Raw genomic sequence first — 19,016 nt, 5'->3', positions numbered from 1 at the left:
GTCCAGATCCATCGTTGTTTGGGTCCACAGTACTCTCTGGATGTAGGTGAACTACAACTCCCAAACTCAAGGCCCACCAAACAGTTCCAGTATTTTCTGTTGGTCATGGGAGAACTTTGTGCCAAGTTTGGTTCAATTCCATCTTTGGTGGAGTTCAGAATGCTCTGTGATTGTAGGTGAACTTGGGGATGTGATGGCAAAAGGCAGGCGCCTATAGAACCGTTAATTACTAGAATTACCTCCCAAATCCGGAATGGATTTTAAATTTTCCAAAAGCAAGGCAGTGTGTATATTGGTGGCAGTTGTGTCTGCAGGGAGGAAAGAAAAAACGGCCTTGTGGTAGCCTTAATAAGAAGAAGGAAAGACCGCCAGCATTGAAGCGATGGTCCTCCGCCATCAACTCCGCTGAACCGGCCACGTTCTCCGGATGCCCGACCACCGTCTCCCAAAGCAGTTGCTCTATTCCGAACTCAAGAATGGAAAACGGAATCTCTTGGGAAGACAAGCGGACAAACGTCAGCGTGCTGGAAGAAGCAAAGACCACCAGCACTGAAGCGATAGTCCTCCGCCATCAACTCCGCTGGCCGGCCACGTTTTCCGGATGCCCGACCACCGCCTCCCAAAGCAGTTGCTCTATTCTGAACTCAAGAACGGAAAACGGAATCTCTTGGGAAGACAAGCGGACAAACGTCAGCGTGCTGGAAGAAGCAAAGACCACCAGCACTGAAGCGATGGTCGTCCGCCATCAACTCTGCTGGACCGGCCACGTTCTCCGGATGCCCGATCACTGTCTCCCAAAGCGGTTGCTCTATTCTGAACTCAAGAATGGAAAACGGAATCTCTTGGGAAGACAAGCGGACAAACGTCAGCGTGCTGGAAGAAGCAAAAACCACCAGCACTGAAGCGATGGTCCTCTGCCATCAACACCGCTGGACCGGCCACGTTCTCCGGATGCCCGACCACCATTTCCCAAAACAGTTGCTCTATTCCGAACTCAAGAACGGAAAATGGAATCTCTTGGGAAGACAAGTGGACAAACGTCAGCGGGCTGGAAGAAGCAAAAACCACCAGCATTGAAGCGATGGTCCTCCGCCATCAACTCCGCTGGACCGGCCACGTTCTCCGGATGCCCGACTACCGTCTCCCAAAGCGGTTGCTCTATTCCAAACTCAAGAATGGAAAACGGAATCTCTTGGGAAGACAAGCGGACAAATGTCAGCGTGCTGGAAGAAGCAAAGACCACCAGCACTGAAGCGATGGTCCTCCGCCATCAACTCCGCTGGCCTGGTGACGTTGTCTGGATGCCCAACCACCGTTTACTCCGAACTCAAGAACGGAAAACGGAATGTTGGAGGGCAGGAAAAGAGATTGAATGATGGGCTCAAAGCCAACTTTGAAAACTCTGCCATAGACACCATCGTTGGTGGGGTTCAGAATGCTCTTTGATTGTAAGTGAACTATAAATACCAGCAACTACAACTCCCAAATGACAAAATCTATTTTTTTTTTTTGAGTGAAGGACATACATTGGGTTGTTAGGTGTCTTGCCTCCAAATTTGGTGTCAATTCGTCCAGTGGTTTTTGAGTTCTGTTAATCCCACAAATGAACATTACATTTTTATTTATATAGATAGGGATCACCCAGCTCACTCCAAATTTGGAGCAAATATGGTTTCACTTGGGGGGAGAAAAAAACGGCTGAATTGTGAATGTGGAGTGGAATTTGAGGCAAAAATAACGTCATTTGCGTCACTTTTTGTTTTGTAGGAGGGGAAAAACAGAGAATCGCCATCGCCCGAGCCATCCTGAAGAATCCTGCCATTATTCTCTATGATGAAGCGACGTCGTCTTTAGATTCAATTACAGAAGAGGTAAACAAAGCCTATAGAGTACTGTTCTGGCTTGATCTTGACGTAGATCTTCTCCCAGGGACACACTGTAAGAGACTTTGCCTTCCTAGAATGGGGTCACTTACTTCGCTTCACTTAGGTGATCCCTCATTGTCCGAGGTTGATCGTCCTCCAGCGTCAATATGGAGTATACTGGTGGGTCCCGGGGGGGGGGGGGGGGGTCATGAAGAGGGTATCAGAGGAGTCACCAAAGACCATCAGGAAAGACAATATTTTCTATTGGTCATGGAGGTTCTGTGTGGGAAGTTTGGCCCAATTCTATCATTGGTGGGGTTCACCAACTATAAATCCCAACAATGACAACTCCCAGATGTCAAGGTCTATTTCCCCCCCAAACTCCATCAGTGTTCACATTTGAGCATATTGAGTATTCATGCCAAGTTTGGTCCAGATCCATCATTGTTTGAGTTCACAGTGCTCTCTGGAGGTAGGTGAACTGCAACTCTCAAACTCAAGGTCAATGCTGACCAAACCATTCTAGTGTTTTCTGCTGGTCATGGGAGTTCTGTATGCGAAGTTTGGTTCAGTTCCATTGTTGGTGGAGTTCAGAATGCTCTTTGATTGTAGGTGAACTATAAATCCCAGCAACTACAACTTCCAAATGACAAAATCAATCTGCCCCTCAACCCCACCAGTATTCAAATTTGGAATGTATTTGTGCCAAATTTGGTCCAGTGAATTAAAAAACATATTGAGTATTCATGCCAAGTTTGGTCCAGATCCATCGTTGTTTGAGTTCACAGTGCTCTCTGGAGGTAGGTGAACTGCAACTCTCAAACTCAAGGTCAATGCTGACCAAACCATTCTAGTGTTTTCTGCTGGTCATGGGAGTTCTGTATGCGAAGTTTGGTTCAGTTCCATTGTTGGTGGAGTTCAGAATGCTCTTTGATTGTAGGTGAACTATAAATCCCAGCAACTACAACTTCCAAATGACAAAATCAATCTGCCCCTCAACCCCACCAGTATTCAAATTTGGAATGTATTTGTGCCAAATTTGGTCCAGTGAATGAAAATACATATTGACTATTCATGCCAAGTTTGGTCCAGATCCATCATTGTTTGAGTCCACGGTGCTCTCTGAATGTAGGTGAACTACAACTCCAAAACTCAAGGTCAATGCCCAGTATGTTCTGTCAGTCATGGGAGTTCTATGTGCCAAGTTTGGTTCACTGGAAACTGGAAGAGTACTTTGGTTTTCTCGATGTTCAATGGGAGGCTGAGCTTCTCGTATGCTTCCGCAAAGAGTGGCTTGTAGATCTTCTGAATGTGCACAGACAACGTTGTCATCAGCATACTGAATTTCTATAACAGATGTTGTTGTAACCTTGGTTTTGGCTGTCAGTCTGCTGAGGTTAAATAGCTTGCCATCTGTCAGATAGATTAGATGTAGGAATAATAGAGTGTCCGTTTAGGTGCGTTTGGCGAATGACTTTTGCATAAATGCAAGCCACGGAAGCGTCTTGCTCATTGTGGGCCGCCTTTGCAATGATGCGAGTCAGGTGTGTGCTTTGCCCTCTGGCCTGGCGTCGATTTCGATTCACGGGATCTGAATTTTCAGGAGGTTTTGACACAGATGTCATGACATTGCCATAGCAACTGCGTCGGGCTTTATAGCAGTTAATATGGAAATGTCGGTGTCAAAATAATGTCCTAATCCAGTCCCCTTGTCTGTTGCGAAAGACTACCTGTTAACCTCCATTTGTGAGATTGTGCGGCCATTGGTGGTTGGCTCAGGCGCATGGCCCATCTGGGAATATAAACTTCTTGCAGTCTACTCACAAACTGCATGAACACTTTATTTTCTCTTAGCTTTTCTTTCTGCTATTTATTTTTTGGTATTTATTACAGTTATTTTTATTTGACACTAGCCGTCCCCTGCCACGCGTTGCTGTGGCCCATATGGGGTTCTGTGTGGGAGGTTTGGTGGATTGTAGGTGAACTATAAATCCCAGCAACTACAACTCCCAAATGCCAAGATTCTATTTTCCCCAAACTCCACCAGTGTTCACATTTGGGCATATTGAGTCTTTGTGTAGAGTTTGGTCTTGATCTATCATTGTTTGAGTCCACAGTGATCTCTGAATGTAGGTGAACTACAACTCCAAAACCAAAGGACACTGCCCACCAAACTATTCCAGTATTTTCTGTTGCTCATGGGAGAACTGTGTGCCAAGTTCGTTTCCATTCCATCGTTGGTGGGGTTCAGAATGCTCTTTGATTGTAGGTGAACTATAAATCCCAGCAACTACAACTCCCAAATGCCAAGATTCTATTTTCCCCAAACTCCCACCAGTGTTTGCATTTGGGCATATTGAGTATTTGTGTAGAGTTTGGTCTAGGTCCATCATTGTTTGAGTCTGCAGTGATCTCTGGATGTAGGTGAACTACAACTCCAAAACCAAAGAACACTCCCCACCAAACCCTTCCAGTATTTTCTGTTGGTCATGGGAGAACTGTGTGCCAAGTTTGGTTCAATTCCATTGTTGGTGGGGTTCAGAATGCTCTTTGATTGTAGGTGAACTATAAATCCCAACAATGACAACTCCCAAATGTCAAGGTATATTTCCCCCAAACTCTATCAGTGTTCACATTTGGGCATATTGAGTATTCATGCCAAGTTTGGTCCAGATCCATCATTGTTTGAGTCCACAGTGCTCTCTGGATGTAGGTGAACTACAACTCCCAAAATCAAGGTCAATGTCCAGTATGTTCTATCGGTCGTGGGAGTTCTGTGTGCCAAGTTTGGTTCAACTCCCAAATGCCAAGATTCTATTTTCCCCAAACTCCACCAGTGTTCACGTTTGGACATATTGAGTCTTTGTGTAGAGTTTGGTCCAGATCCATCCTTGTTTGAGTCCACAGTGATCTCTGGATGTAGGTGAACTACAACTCCAAAACCAAAGAACACTCCACACCAAACCCTTCCAGTATTTTCTATTGGTCATGGGAGAACTGTTTGCCAAGTTTGATTCAATGCCATCGTTGGTGGGGTTCAGAATTCTCTTTGATTGTAGGTGAACTATAAATCCCAGCAACTACAACTCCCAAATGACAAAATCTATTTTTTTGAGTGAAGGACATACATTGGGTTGTTAGGTGTCTTGTGTCCAAATGTGGTGTCAATTCGTCCAGTGGTTTTGGAGTTCTGTTAATCCCACAAACGAACATGACATTTTTATTTAGATAGATCTTTCCCATTCACGTTCTCCGTAACACATTTTTCTAACATTTCAGAACATCTTGAACGCCATGAAAGAGATGATCCAAAACAGAACCTCCATCTTCATTGCACACAGATTGTCGACGGTGGTGGATGCGGATGAGATCATCGTCCTGGACCAGGTGAGATCTGGTTTTCCAGTGGGAAGTTCCCTTTGAGGGGAAACAGTCTGCACACTTCCATCACCAGCATCAGATGTTGCCTGTGTATTTGTTTGCCTGGTGGGAGGGGAGAGCCTGAACTTTACATTTTGGCCTTTTAAGTGGATTATTCCCCATTAATTTCACTGGGGGGTGGGCTCACTAATTGGTTTGCACTGTGCCTTTCTTAAGCCCAAATGTATTTGTGTTCCTACATTGATGGATTCCTGATGTGTTTCCAGCGCATGGATTTTATCGCACCAAGAGCGCCAACATATTTACATTATTTTGCCTTTCCACTAAAAATAAGGTGGGACAATGAGATCATGTCTTGGCGGACAATGTTTTGGGTGGCTGGATGGTCCTAACCAGATGGGAAGCTAGAATGCTCTCTGATTGTAGGTTAATTATAAATCCCAGCAACTACGACTCCCAAATGACAAATTTAATTTTTGTGTGTGTGATGGTCACTCTTTGGGTTAGTAGGTGTCTTGTAGCCAAAGTTGGCGGCAATTTGTCAAGTGGTTTTTTAGTTATGTTGATCCCACAAATGAACATTACATAGAATCATAGAATCAAAGAGTTGGAAGAGACCTCCTGGGCCATCCAGTCCAACTCCATTCTGCCAAGAAGCAGGAACATTGCATTCAAATCACCCCTGACAGATGGCCATCCAGCCTCTGTTTCAAAGCTTCCAAAGAAGGAGCCTCCACCACACTCCGGGGCAGAGAGTTCCACTGCTGAACGGCTCTCATTAGGAAGAACTTCCTGACTGTGAGAGCCGTTCAGCAGTGGAACTCTCTGCCCCGGAGTGTGGTGGAGGCTCCCTCTTTGGAAGCTTTTAAGCAGAGGCTGGATGGCCATCTGTCAGGGGTGATTTGAATGCAATATTCCTGCTTCTTGGCAGGGGGTTGGACTGGATGGCCCATGAGGTCTCTTCCAACTCTTTGATTCTATGATTCTATGATTCTATGATTCTCACAGTCAGGAAGTTCTTCCTCATGTTCAGAGGGAATCTCCTCTCTTGTAGTTTGAAGCCATTGTTCCATTGCGTCCTAGTCTCCAAGGAAGCAGAACACAAGCTTGCTCCCTCCTCCTCCCTGTGGCTTCCTCTCACATATTTATACATGGCTATCATATCCCCTCTCAGCCTTCTCTTCTTCAGGCTAAACATGCCCAGCTCTTTAAGCTGCTCCTCATAGGGCTTGTTCTCCAGACCTTTTATCATTTTAGTCGCTCTCCTCTGGACACATTCCAGCTTGTCAATATCTCTCTTGAATTGTGGTGCCCAGAATTGGACACAATATTCCAGATGTGGTCTAACCAAAGCGGAATAGAGCATGGGGAGCATGACTTCCCTAGATCTAGACACTAGGCTCCTCTTGATGCAGGCCAAAATCCCATTGGCTTTTTTTGCCGCCACATCACATTCCTGGCTCATGTTTAACTTGTTGTCCACGAGGACTCCAAGATCTTTTTCACACGTACTGCTCTCAAGCCAGGCATTGTCCCCCATTCTGTATCTTTGCATTTCGTTTTTTCTGCCAAAGTGGAGTATCTTGCGTTTGTCCCTGTTGAACTTCATTTTGTTAGTTTTGGCCAATCATCTCTCTAATCTGTCAAGATCGTTTTGAATCCTGCTCCTGTCCTCTGGAGTATTGGCTCTCCCTCCCAATTTGGTCCCGTCTGCAAACTTGATGATCCTGCCTTCTAGCCCTTCATCTTAGTCATTAATAAAGATCCTGAACAAGACCGGGCCCAGGACGGAACCCTGCTTGTGGCACTCCGCTCGTCACTTCTTTCCAGGATGAAGAGGAATCCTTGGGGAGAATCACCCTCTGGGTTCGTCCATTTAACCAATTCCAGATCCACCTCACCGTAGTTTTGCCTCGCCCACCTTGGACTAGTTTCCTTGCCAGAAGGTCATGGGGGACCTTGTCAAAGAAGGCCTTCCTGAAATCCAGGTACGCTCCATCCACGGCATCATTCCCCGCATCTACCCAGCTTGTAGCTCTATCGAAGAAAGAGATCAGATGAGTCTGGCATGACTTGTTTTTGATCAATCCATGTTGACTCTTAGCGATGACTGCATTTGTTTCGAAGTGTTTGCAGACCACTTCCTTAACAATCTTTTCCAGAATCTTGCCTGGTATCGACGTGAGGCTGACCGGACATTGGTCATTGTTTGGGTCATCCTTTTTTCCCTTCTTGAAGATTGGGACCACATTGGCCCTCCTCCAATCTGCTGGAACTGGAGGAGGCCCAATGTGGTCCCAATCTTCAAGAAGGGAATTAAAGCAATAACAGTAAAAACAACAAAACAATACAGCATAACACCATAAAAACAGGGCCGGGCCAAGTAATGGGTACAGATTAAAAAGTGCTGGATGTGACAGGTGATCTATCGGATTTCAAGGAAGTGCAGTGTGCAGAGAATCTTAAAGTTCTGATAAAGTGCTTCTGGGACTCGAATAAAGTGCTTACTGGAGTTTTCCTATTCTGGAAAGGCACATTGGAACAGCCAGGTCTTCACATTCTTCCTAAAGACTGCCAGTGTGCGGGCCTGTCTAATGTCTTTGGGGAAGGTGTTCCAAAGTCAGGGGGCCACCACAGAGAAGGCCCTGTCCCTTGTCCCCACCAAACGTGCCTGCGATGCAGGTGGGATTGCGAGCATGGCCTCTCCGGATGAAGGAAGAGAGTGCGTGGGTTCATAAACGGAGATGCGGTCACGCAGGTAAACCGTTTAGGGCTTTCTAGGTGAGCACCTGCACCTTGAATTGGGCTCGGAAGATAAACGGCAGCCAGTGGAGCTCCTTGAACAGGAGGGTTGACCTCTCTCTGTAAGGAGCGCCAGTTAACATCCTGGCTGCTGCCCATTGGACCAGTTGGAATTTCCGAGCCGTTTTCAAGGGCAGCCCCACATAGAGCGCATTACAGTAGTCCAGTCTAGAGGTGACCAAGGCATGGACCACTCTGGCCAGATCAGCAAGGTACGGTCGCAGTTGGCGCACAAGTCTCAATTGTGCAAAAGCCATCCCGGCCACCGCCGATGCCTGATCCTCAAGCGTAAGCGATGAATCCAAGAGGACTCCCAAACTGCAACTACAACTCCCAAATGACAAAATCATTTTTTTAGTGAAGGACATACATTGTGTTGTTAGGTGTCTTGTGTCCAAATTTGGTGTCAATTGGCCCACTGGTTTCTGAGTTCTGTTAATCCCACAAACGAACATTACATTTTTATTTATATAGATAAATCAAAATAAAGGGACGGGAGTGACATCACTTCCTGTGTGGCTGTTTACTCTCTGTGTGTGAATCATATATATCTATCTATGGCTGGCTAGAGGTCAAACGGGGACCCCGAAAGCAATGACGACCGGCCTCCGCTGTCGGGCTTTCATACAATGGGGTGGATTCCGCCACCTGCCGCCATCTCTTTCCTGCAGAGCAAATGCAACACTGCAGCGTATTGGCGTTAATGATAATTACTGGATTTTTTAAAAAAAAGGCCCTATTAAACTGGCTCATTAGTGGTAATGGAACAGCTGGGATGCCTCCGCCACAAAGTGAGAGACTTCTGCGGCACCGAAAAAGGACGAACGCCAGCAGCTCTGCCCCCAAAGCTCTCAAGGCGCTACAGTCTAGCCAGCCAAACAAAAAAGAAGGGAGAAGAAAGCAAAGAGAGGAAAGGAAGACGAAACCACAAAAGCATACAACACACACTCTCCATATTTATTTGCCATATTTATATACCACCTTTCTCATAGAATCAAAGAGTTGGAAGAGACCTCCTGGGCCATCATCCAGTCCAACCCCATTCTGCCAAGAAGCAGGAATGTTGCATTCAAATCACCCCTGACAGATGGCCATCCACCCTGTGTTTAAAAGCTTCCAAAGAAGGAGCCTCCACCACACTCCGGGGCAGAGAGTTCCACTGCTGAACGGCTCTCACAGTCAGGAAGTTCTTCCTCATGTCCTTTCTTGTAGTTTGAAGCCATTGTTCCGCGACCTCGTCTCCAGGGAAGCAGAAAACAAGCTTGCTCCCTCCTCCTCCCTGTGGCTTCCTCTCACACATTGATACATGGCTATCATACCTCCTTTCAGCCTTCTCTTCTTCAGGCTAAACATGCCCAGCTCCTTAAGCCGCTCCTCATAGGGCTTGTTCTCCAGACCCTTGATCATTTTAGTCGCCCTCCTCTGGACAAATCCCAGCTTGTCAATATCTCTCTTGAATTGTGGTGCCCAGAATTGGACACAATATTCCAGGTATGGTCTAACCAAGGCGGAATAGAGCATGGGGAGCAGGACTTCCCTAGATCTAGACACTATGCTCCTCTTGATGCAGGCCAAAATCCCATTGGCTTTTTTTGCCGCCACATCACATTGTTGGCTCATGTTTAACTTGTCCACGAGGACTCCAAAATCCTTTTCACACGTACTGCTCTCGAGCCAGGCATCGTCCCCCATTTTGTATCTTTGCATTTCGTTTTTTCTGCCTAAGTGGAGTATCTTGCATTTGTCCCTGTTGAACTTCATTTTGTTAGTTTTGGCCCTTCATCTGTCTAATCTGTCAAGATGGTTTTGAATCCTGCTCCTGTCCTCTGGAGTCTTGGCTCTCCCTTCCAATTTGGTGTTGCCTGCAAACTTGATGATCCTGCCTTTCCCCTCTTTTGAAGAGGGTGATGATGGTGGCATTCTTGAAATCTGCTGGGATTTTCTCGGTCACCCACACTTTTTAAATGAGCTGGTGGAGGAGTTGTGTCAGCTCAAGTCCTCCCTCTTTAAAGATTTCTGCAGGGATCCCATCAGGTCCGCTGGCTTTGTTGTTTTTTGTTGACTGGTGGGATTGCTGACTTCTTCCAAACTAGGCAGTGCTGCAAGCTCATCCCTAGTTTGTTGTTGTGGGATTTGTGAGAGAACTTCTTTGGCCACGTTGGAGTTGCGATTCACTGTCTCGAATACCTTTGCAAAGTCAATGAATGCCATGTACAGAGGTTGATTTTGTTCCCTGCCTTTTTCTTGGAGCTGTCGTGCAGTGAAGATCATGTCCACGGTTCCTCTGGAGGGGCGGAAGCTGTTCTGGGATTCTGGGAGGGTGTCTTCTGAGAGGAGAAGAAGGCGGTTTGCGAGGATTTTCCAAGCGGAGGTTAGAAGAGAGATACCTTGATAGTTTCCGCAGTCTGTTCTTTCCCCTCTTCAAAAGAGGGTGATGATGGTGGCATCCTTGAAACCTGCTGGGATTTTCTCGGTCACCCACACTTTTTCAATGAGCTGGTGAAGGAGTTGTGTCAGCTCAGGTCTTCCCTCTTTAAAGATTTCAGCGGGGATCCCATCAGGTCCACTGGCCTTGTTATTTTTTGTTGACTGATGGCATTACTGACTTCTTCCAAACTAGGCAGTTCTGCAAGCTCATCCCTGGTTTGTTGTTGTGGGATTTGTGAGAGAACCTCTTCGGCCAGGTTGGAGTTGCGATTCACTGTCTCGAATGCCTTTGCAAGGTCAATGAATGCCATGTACAGAGGTTGGTTTTGTTCCCTGCCTTTTTCTTGGAGCTGTCGTGCAGTGAAGATCATGTCCGCTGTTCCTCTGGAGGGGCAGAAGCTGTTCTGGTATTCTGGGAGGGTGTCTTCTGCGAGGGGCAGAAGGCGGTTTGCAAGGATTCTTGCGAGGATTTTCCAAGCGGAGGTTAAAAGGGAGACACCTCTGTAGTTTCCGCAGTCTGTTCTTTCTCCTTTTTTGAAGAGGGTGATGATGGTGGCATCCTTGAACTCTGCTGGGATTTTCTCGGTAACCCACACTTTTTCAATGAGCTGGTGGAGGAGTTGTGTCAGCTCAGGTCTTTAAAGATTTCAGCGGGGATCCCATCAGGTCCGCTGGCCTTGTACAGAAGTTGGTTTTGTTCCCTGCCTTTTTCTTGGAGCTGTCGTGCAGTGAAGCTCATGTCCGCTGTTCCTCTGGAGGGGCGGAAACCGTTCTGGGATTCTGGATTCTGTGCATAAAGAATCCTGTTGATTTGCCCCACTGTGTTAATGCAGCAGCTGTTGTCAGGCTGGGAGCCTCCGTTATCAACCATTTGGAATCAGTGCGGTGCTTTGGATGTCACCGTAACCTCCACAAGTCGGAGCAGCAGAAGCTAACAACCATTTGGTTGTTTTGAAAAGCTTTTGGAGCACCTTCCCTCTGTGCTTTTGTCTTGAATTGGTCACTTGCTCGCCATCTGTGGAAAATTCTTTCTCCCTCTGTGCCAACTGTATATTCGCCCACCGCTTGGGCAAGGCTTTTGGAGCCCTCTCCTTACTCGGAATTGTTTTTGGTTCAGCTCTTCCAGGAACCTGCCAGTGCCGTTTGCCTGAGCAAAGAGTCCAGATTGCCTTTGTTTCCTTGGCTTGGCTTCTGGTTTGACGTCTCTCCAGGAAAGCTTGCATTGTTTGAATGGCTGGGATGCTTTTGGGTATCTCTCTACCTGCTGCGCTCCATGCAGTCATGCTGGCCACATGACCTTGGAGGTGTCTACGGACAACGCTGGCTCTTCGGCTTAGAAATTTAGATGAGCACCACACACCAGAGTCAGACATGACTGGACTTAATGTCAGGGGACTACCTTTACCTTTACCTACCTGTGTGGAATTGGACCACATTTTGTGTTTTGAATATACAGATCTAACTCATCGTCCACTTTGAGTATGGTCTGCACCGCGTCCAAGTGATGGATTCACCCAGCTATATTTATATTTATCGTGTCATCAGCAATTACATTTCTAACAGAACAAAACAAACAGATAAAAAAAACACAAATTTTGCAAACTTGGTAGTTGATTAAATGTCCTTTGACCAGTATCTGGCCACTTGGAGAGCTTCTGGTGTTGCCGCAAGAAGGTCCTCCGTTGTGCATGTGGCAGGGCTCAGGGTGCATTGCAGCAGGTGGTCAGTGGTTTGCTCTTCTCCGCACTCGCATGTCGAGGATTCCACTTTGTGGCCCCATTTTTGAAAGTTGGCTCTGCATCTTGTGGTGCCAGAGCTCAGTCTGTTCAGCGCCTTCCAAGTCGCCCAGTCTTCTGTGTGCCCAGGAGGGAGTCTCTCATTTGGTACCAGGTTCTGGGTTTAAGCCTGCCACTTTTGGACTCTCGCTTGCTGACGTGTTCCAGCGAGTGTCTCTGTAGATCTAAGAAAACTATGTCTTGATTTAAGTCGTTGACGTGCTGGCTGATACCCAAACAGGGGATGAGCTGGAGATGTCTCTGCCTTGGTCCTTTCACTATTGGCTGCTACTTCCCGGCGGATGTCGGGTGGTGCAATACCGGCTAAGCAGTGTAATTTCTCCAGTGGTGTAGGGCGCAGACACCCCGTGATAATGCAGCATGTCTCATTAAGAGCCACATCTACCGTTTTAGTGTGGTGAGAAATGTTCCACTCTGGGCATGCGTACTCAGCAGCAGAGTAGCATAGCACAAGGGCAGATGTCTTCACTGTGTCTAGTTGTGATCCCCAGGTTGTGCCAGTCAGCTTTTGTATGATATTGTTTCTAGCACCCACTTTTTGCTTGATGTTCAGGCAGTGCTTCTTGTAGGTAAGAACACGGTCCAGAGTGACTCCCAGGGATTTGGGTGTGCTGCAATGCTTCAGTGGGATTCCTTCTCAGGTGATCCTCAGAGCTCGGGATGCTTGTCTGTTCTTGAGATGAAAGGCACATGTCTGTGTTTTAGATGGATTAGGGATCAGTTGTTTTTCCCTGTAGTAGGCAGTAAGAGCACCTAGAGCTTTGGAGAGCTTCTGTTCTACCATCTCAAAGCTCCCTGCTTGAGTGGTGATGGCACGATCATCAGCATAGATGAAACTCTCTGTCCCTTCTGGCAGTGGCTGGTCATTTGTGTAGAAGTTGAACACCCTGGACATTCCACCTCCCAACAAAGGATTCCTCCAGGCAGTAAAAAGCCAGATTGTGAAACTGCTTGGCCATTAACTGCTAATCAAGGTGGCCAATTGCAACATTCACATTTGCCTCAAGCAGGCAAGAGTTCTTTCTCCCACCCTGGACATTCCACCTCCCAACAAAGGATTCCTCCAGGCGGTAAGAAGCCAGATCATGAAATTGTTTGGCCATTAACTGCTAATCAAGGTGGCTAATTGCAACATTCATACTTACATGAAGCAGTCAAGAGTTCTTTGTCCCACCCTGGACATTCCACCTCCCAACAAAGGATTCCCCCAGGCGGTAAGAAGCTTGGCCATTAACTGCTAATCAAGGTGGCCAATTGCAACATTCACACTTGCCTCAAGCAGGCAAGAGTTCTTTCTCCCACCCTGGACATTCCACCTCCCAACAAAGGATTCCCCCAGGCAGTAGTAATCCAGATTGTGAAACTGCTTGGCCATTAACTGCTAATCAAGGTGGCCAATTGCAACATTCACACTTACCTCAAGCAGGCAAGAGTTTTTTCTCCCACCCTGGACATTCCACCTCCCAACAAAGGATTCCCCCAGGCGGTAAGAAGCTTGGCCATTAACTGCTAATCAAAGTGGCCAATTGTAACATTCACACTTGCCTCAAGCAGGCAAGAGTTCTTTCTCCCACCCTGGACATTCCACCTCCCAACAAAGGATTCCCCCAGGCGGTAAGAAGCCAGATCATGAAACTGCTTGGCCATTAACTGCTAATCAAGGTGGCCAATTGTAACATTCACACTTGCCTCAAGCAGGCAAGAGTTCTTTCTCCCACCCTGGACATTCCACCTCCCAACAAAGGATACCTCCAGGCAGTTAGAAACCAGATCATAAAACTGCTTGACCATTAACTGCTAATCAAGGTGGCCAATTGCAACATCCACACTTACCTCAAGCAGGCAAGAGTTCTTTCTCCCACCCTGGACATTCCACCTCCCAACAAAGGATTCCCCCAGGCGGTAAGAAGCTTGCCCATTAACTGCTAATCAAGGTGGCCAATTGCAACATTCACACTTGCCTCAAGCAGGCAAGAGTTCTTTCTCCCACCCTGGACATTCCACCTCCCAACAAAGGATTCCCCCAGGCGGTAATAAGCCAGATCATGAAACTGCTTGGCCTTTAACTGCTAATGAAGGTGGCCAATTGCAACATTCACACTTACCTCAAGCAGGCAAGAGTTTTTTCTCCCACCCTGGACATTCCACCTCCCAACAAAGGATTCCCCCAGGCAGTAAGAAGAGTTCTTTCTCCCACCTTGGACATTATTCCACAGATATATATATCCCATTTTTCTAGTTTCCAGCAGACCTCACAACCTCTGAGGATGCCAGCCATAGATGCAGGCAAAATGTCAGGAGAGAATGCCACTGGAACATGTCCATGCAGTGCGGAAAACTTGCAAAAACCCAAAGGGTTATTCCGCACGGCTCTGCTGTTCTTTTAACCATTTGCCACGATTTTGTGCTGCTGTGCTTGTTCAGCCTCCGGGGAAACTAGGTTTTCATGAGGAGCCTCAAAATGACATGGATATTCCTAGCATTTCTATCTGGAAAGGCTCCAAAGCGAGTAATATTTCCAGCAGCCAAAGGTCCAGGTTGGGGGGCCTGACCCCTTCCTGACTGCAAGCAGAAAGGAGAATGCATTATTCAGAACGAGGGAACTTCCGGAATAAATGTGTGCATTTGCATAATTTATGCAGGTGGCAGAACTTGGATTTGGAGTTGCCTTTGCTTTCATTTCCAATTTAATCTTTTGTTCCACTATTCTGATTTAATTGTCAGGGTGTGTGTGTGTGCGTGTGTGTATATTATCTATCTATCTATCTATCTTATATAAATAAAAATGTAATTTTCGTTTGTGGGATTAACAGAACTCGTAAACCACTGGACGAATTGACACCAAATTTGGACACAAGAGACCTAACAACCCAATGTATGTCCTTCACTCAAAAAAAAATTGAATTTGTCATTTGGGAGTTGTAGTTGCTGGGATGTATAGTTCACCTACAATGAAAGAGCATTCTGAACTCCACTAACGATGGAATTAAACCAAGCTCCTAATGACCCCCCCCCCCCCCAGGGGTCCCGACCCCCAGGTTGAGAAACACTGTCCTAACCCATTGACTCCCTGTTGTTAGTATTCTAGGAGTCAATAATAATAATAATAATAATAATAATAATAATAACAACAACAACTTTATTTATACCCCGCCACCATTATTATTATTATTATTATTTACTTTACTTCTATACCGCTGTTCTCAGCCCGAAGGTGACTCACAGCGGTTCACAACCAATAAGGACAGCAAAAATTCAATGCAACAGTATAAAAACAGTTAACAACTTAACACATTACACAATTAATAAACAATTACTACAATGTTGTTGTTGTTGTTCATTCGTTCAGTCATCTCCGACTCTTCGTGACCTCATGGACCAGCCCACGCCAGCGCTCCCTGTCGGCCGTCACCACCCCCAGCTCCTTCAAGGTCATTCCAGTCCCTTCAAGGATGCCATCCATCCATCTTGCCCTTGGTCGGCCCCTCTTCCTTTTCCCTTCCACTTTCCCCAGCATCATTGTCTTCTCTAGGCTTTGCTGTCTCCTCCTGATGTGGCCAAAGGACTTCCACTTTGTCTCTAGTCTCCTTCCCTCCAGTGAGCAGCCGGGCTTTATTTCCTGGAGGATGGACTGGTTGGATCTTCTCGCAGTCCAAGGCACTCTCAGAACTTTCCTCCAACACCACAGCTCAAAAGCATCTCTCTTCCTTCGCTCAGCCTTCCCGAAGGTCCAGCTCTCACATCCGTAGGTGACTCCAGGGAATACCATGGCTTTGACTAGGCAATGGATCTTGGTTGCCAGTCTGATGTCTCTACTCTTTACTATTTTGTCGAGATTGGACATTGCTCTCCTCCCAAGAAGGAAGCGTCTTCTGATTTCCTGGCCACAGTCTGCATCTGCAGTCATCTTTGCGCCTAGAAATACAAAGTCTGTCACGGCCTCCACATTTTCTCCCTCTATTTTCCAGTTGTCAATCATTCTTGTTGCCATAATCTTGGTTTTTGTGATGTTTAGCTGCAACCCGGCTTTTGCGCTTTCTTCTTTCACCTTGATTAGAAGGCTCCTCAGCTCCTCCTCGCTTTCGGCCATCAGAGTGGTGTCATCTGCATATCTGAGGTTGTGAATGTTTCTTCCAGCAATTTCCACCCCAGCCTTGCATTCCTCAAGCCCCGCACATCCTCTCATGATGTGTTCTGCATACACGTTGAAAAGGTTGGGTGAGAGGATGCAGCCTTGCCGGACGCCTTTCCCAATCTTGAACCCGTCTCCTGTTCCGTGGTCAGTTCTGACTGTGGCTCCTTGGTCCTTGTACAGATTCCTCAGGAGAGAGGGAAGGGGGCTTGGGATGCCCATCCCACCAAGAACTTGCCACAATTTATTATGATCCACACAGTCAAAGGCTGAAGAATAGTGAATGAAGCAGAAGTAGATGTTTTTCTGAAACTCCCTGCCTTTCTCCATTATCCAGCAGATATTGGCAATCTGGTCTCTCGTTCCTCTGCCTTTTCTAAACCCAGCCTGAACATCTGGCAACTCTCGCTCCATGTATTGCTGGAGTCTTCTTCCTTGCAGGATCTTGAGCATTACCTTACTGGCATGAGAAATAAGGGCCACTGTGCGGAAGTTTGAGCAGTCTTTCGCATTTCCCTTTTTTGGTATGGGGATAGAAGTGGATTTTTTCCAGTCTGATAGCCATTCTTGTGTTTTCCATATTTGCTGGCATATGGCATGCATCACCTTGACAGCATCATCTTTTAAGATTTTAAACAGTTCAGCTGGGATCCCGTCGTCTCCTGCTGCCTTGTTGTTAGCAATGCTTCTTAAGGCCCATTCAACCTCACTCCTCAGGATGTCTGGTTCTAATTACTACAATAACCAATCACTATCGTCTCATCATCAAAACATAATCCAGATTCGTCATCCATTGTTCCATTCCAGTGTTCATTTACCAATCATTGCACTAATTATTCCAACGCCTGCTCAAACAGCCAGGTCTTCACTTTTTTGTGGAATACCATTAGAGATGGTGCTAGTCTAATGTCTGTGGGAAGGGCGTTCCACAGCCGAGGAGCCACCACCGAGAAGGCCCTATCTCTCATCCCCGCCAGCCGTGCTTGAGAAGCAGGCGGGATCGAGAGCAGGGCCTCCCCGGAAGATCTCAAAGTCCTGGTGGGTTCATAGGCAGAGATGTGGTTAGATAGGTAGCTTGGGCCGGAACCGTTTAAGGCTTTATAAGCCAATGCCAGCACCTTGAATTGGGCCCGGTAGCAGATTGGCAGCCAGTGGAGTTGGCGCAACAGGGGGGTCGTATGCTCCCTGCGTTCTGCTCCTGTTAGAATCATGGCTGCCGCACGTTGGACTAATTGAAGCTTCCGGGCCGTCTTCAAGGGCAACCCCACGTAGAGAGCGTTGCAGTAGTCTAAACGGGATGTAACCATTTGTTCGCATTTGATCACCGATTTTGTTTTTTCCTCAAACAGGGCCAAGTGGCGGAGCGTGGCAGGCACGTCGACCTGTTGCGGCTCCCCGGCAGCCTCTACTACGAGATGTGGCACACGCAGAGCAGCCGGATGCTGAGCAGGGACCCCCAGGAGCGGTGGGAGGAGCGGGGCGGCCTCTCCTCCAAGGAGGAGGACCGCCGGAAGCTGCAGGAGGAGATCATCAACAGCGTCAAGGGCTGCGGGAACTGCTCCTGCTGAGGCGGGAGATCCTCGTCGCGGCACACGTTTGCACTGAACCACCTTCTCGACGTCCTGCGGAATGAACGATGCAGTATTTTAAGAGCCTTGTTTATAGGCGGCTTCTCTGAGGAGCGCGACTTCTCAAACCAAAGGACTTTGCAAGTAGCTCTCCGCTGCTCGACTGGAAGTATCTCGGAATAACCCGATTAACCAATGGACACTTCTTCCTCCCAGGAACACACATCTCTCTCCCTGTCATTTGACCAGAATGACAGTGTGGAGGGGTTGATCCTGGTGGGTTTGACAAAGGTGTTTTTCTACATATCCATTTTAACCAGAGCTGGTTAATTCAAGCGCGTGGGTGTCCTAACAGGGGAAACGAAACAGTTACCCTTCTCAAATAACTGTTGTGTTTGAAAGATTTTATATCTCTTTTTGTAAAGAACGAGGGACGAGATCTTGAGCAGCGATTTTGGCCCAGTTTCTCAAGGCAGCTCCTCGTTTGCCCCAAAAAGTCATTCACTTTCCGAGAACCGAAATGAACAGGAGTGTGTACTCAATGGGAACACCTCCAAAGGCAAAATAAGACAGATTAATGCGTTCTCTGGCATCCACAGAAATAGGTATGGGAAAAATTCTGCCAAATTTGGAAAGAGAATCCAGGAGAATGTTCTTCACAAAATCCAGGTTTCAGAGTTGGAAGAAGTCAAGCAAAATTTGGGATCCCCATCAGTCTGTTGAAAGGCGTTGATGAAGGAAATGTAACTTGTTTGGAAATGGATAACACTGGATTCGTAAAATGATTAAAAATCACCACTTCAAGGATGAATGTTCTCCCAGTTGTGTGCACAAAGCAGAGTCTTGCTAATACAGTAGAACAGGCATGGGCAAATCATAGAATGAAAGAGTTGGAAGAGACCTCATGGGCCATCCAGTCCAACCCCATTCTACCAAGAAGCAGGAATATTGCATTCAAAGCACCCCTGACAGATGGCCATCCATCTGAAGGCATTGGGGCCAGATGCAGCCCCCTGAGCACTTCCCTCAGGCTCTCTAGTTTTCT

The 19,016-nt window shown here is 47.0% G+C and overlaps 1 protein-coding gene across 1 annotated transcript in view; it reads left to right on the top strand.

Moving 5' to 3' along the window:
* ABCB7 (ATP binding cassette subfamily B member 7) overlaps window positions 1–18,778 on the top strand; it is a 130,465-nt gene extending 111,687 nt beyond the window's left edge. The window contains exons 14-16 of the mRNA XM_067471682.1: window positions 1,768–1,871; window positions 5,145–5,252; window positions 17,753–18,778. Of these exons, the coding sequence (XP_067327783.1) occupies window positions 1,768–1,871; window positions 5,145–5,252; window positions 17,753–17,971 (431 nt within the window). The 3' untranslated portion in view covers window positions 17,972–18,778. The remainder of the gene's footprint in view (window positions 1–1,767; window positions 1,872–5,144; window positions 5,253–17,752) is intronic.
* Window positions 18,779–19,016: the final 238 nt, after the last annotated feature.

This window comes from Anolis sagrei, chromosome 10 (genome assembly GCF_037176765.1).
Source record: "Anolis sagrei isolate rAnoSag1 chromosome 10, rAnoSag1.mat, whole genome shotgun sequence".
NCBI lineage: Eukaryota > Metazoa > Chordata > Lepidosauria > Squamata > Dactyloidae > Anolis > Anolis sagrei.
This window is presented reverse-complemented; position numbering and strand designations above follow the sequence as displayed.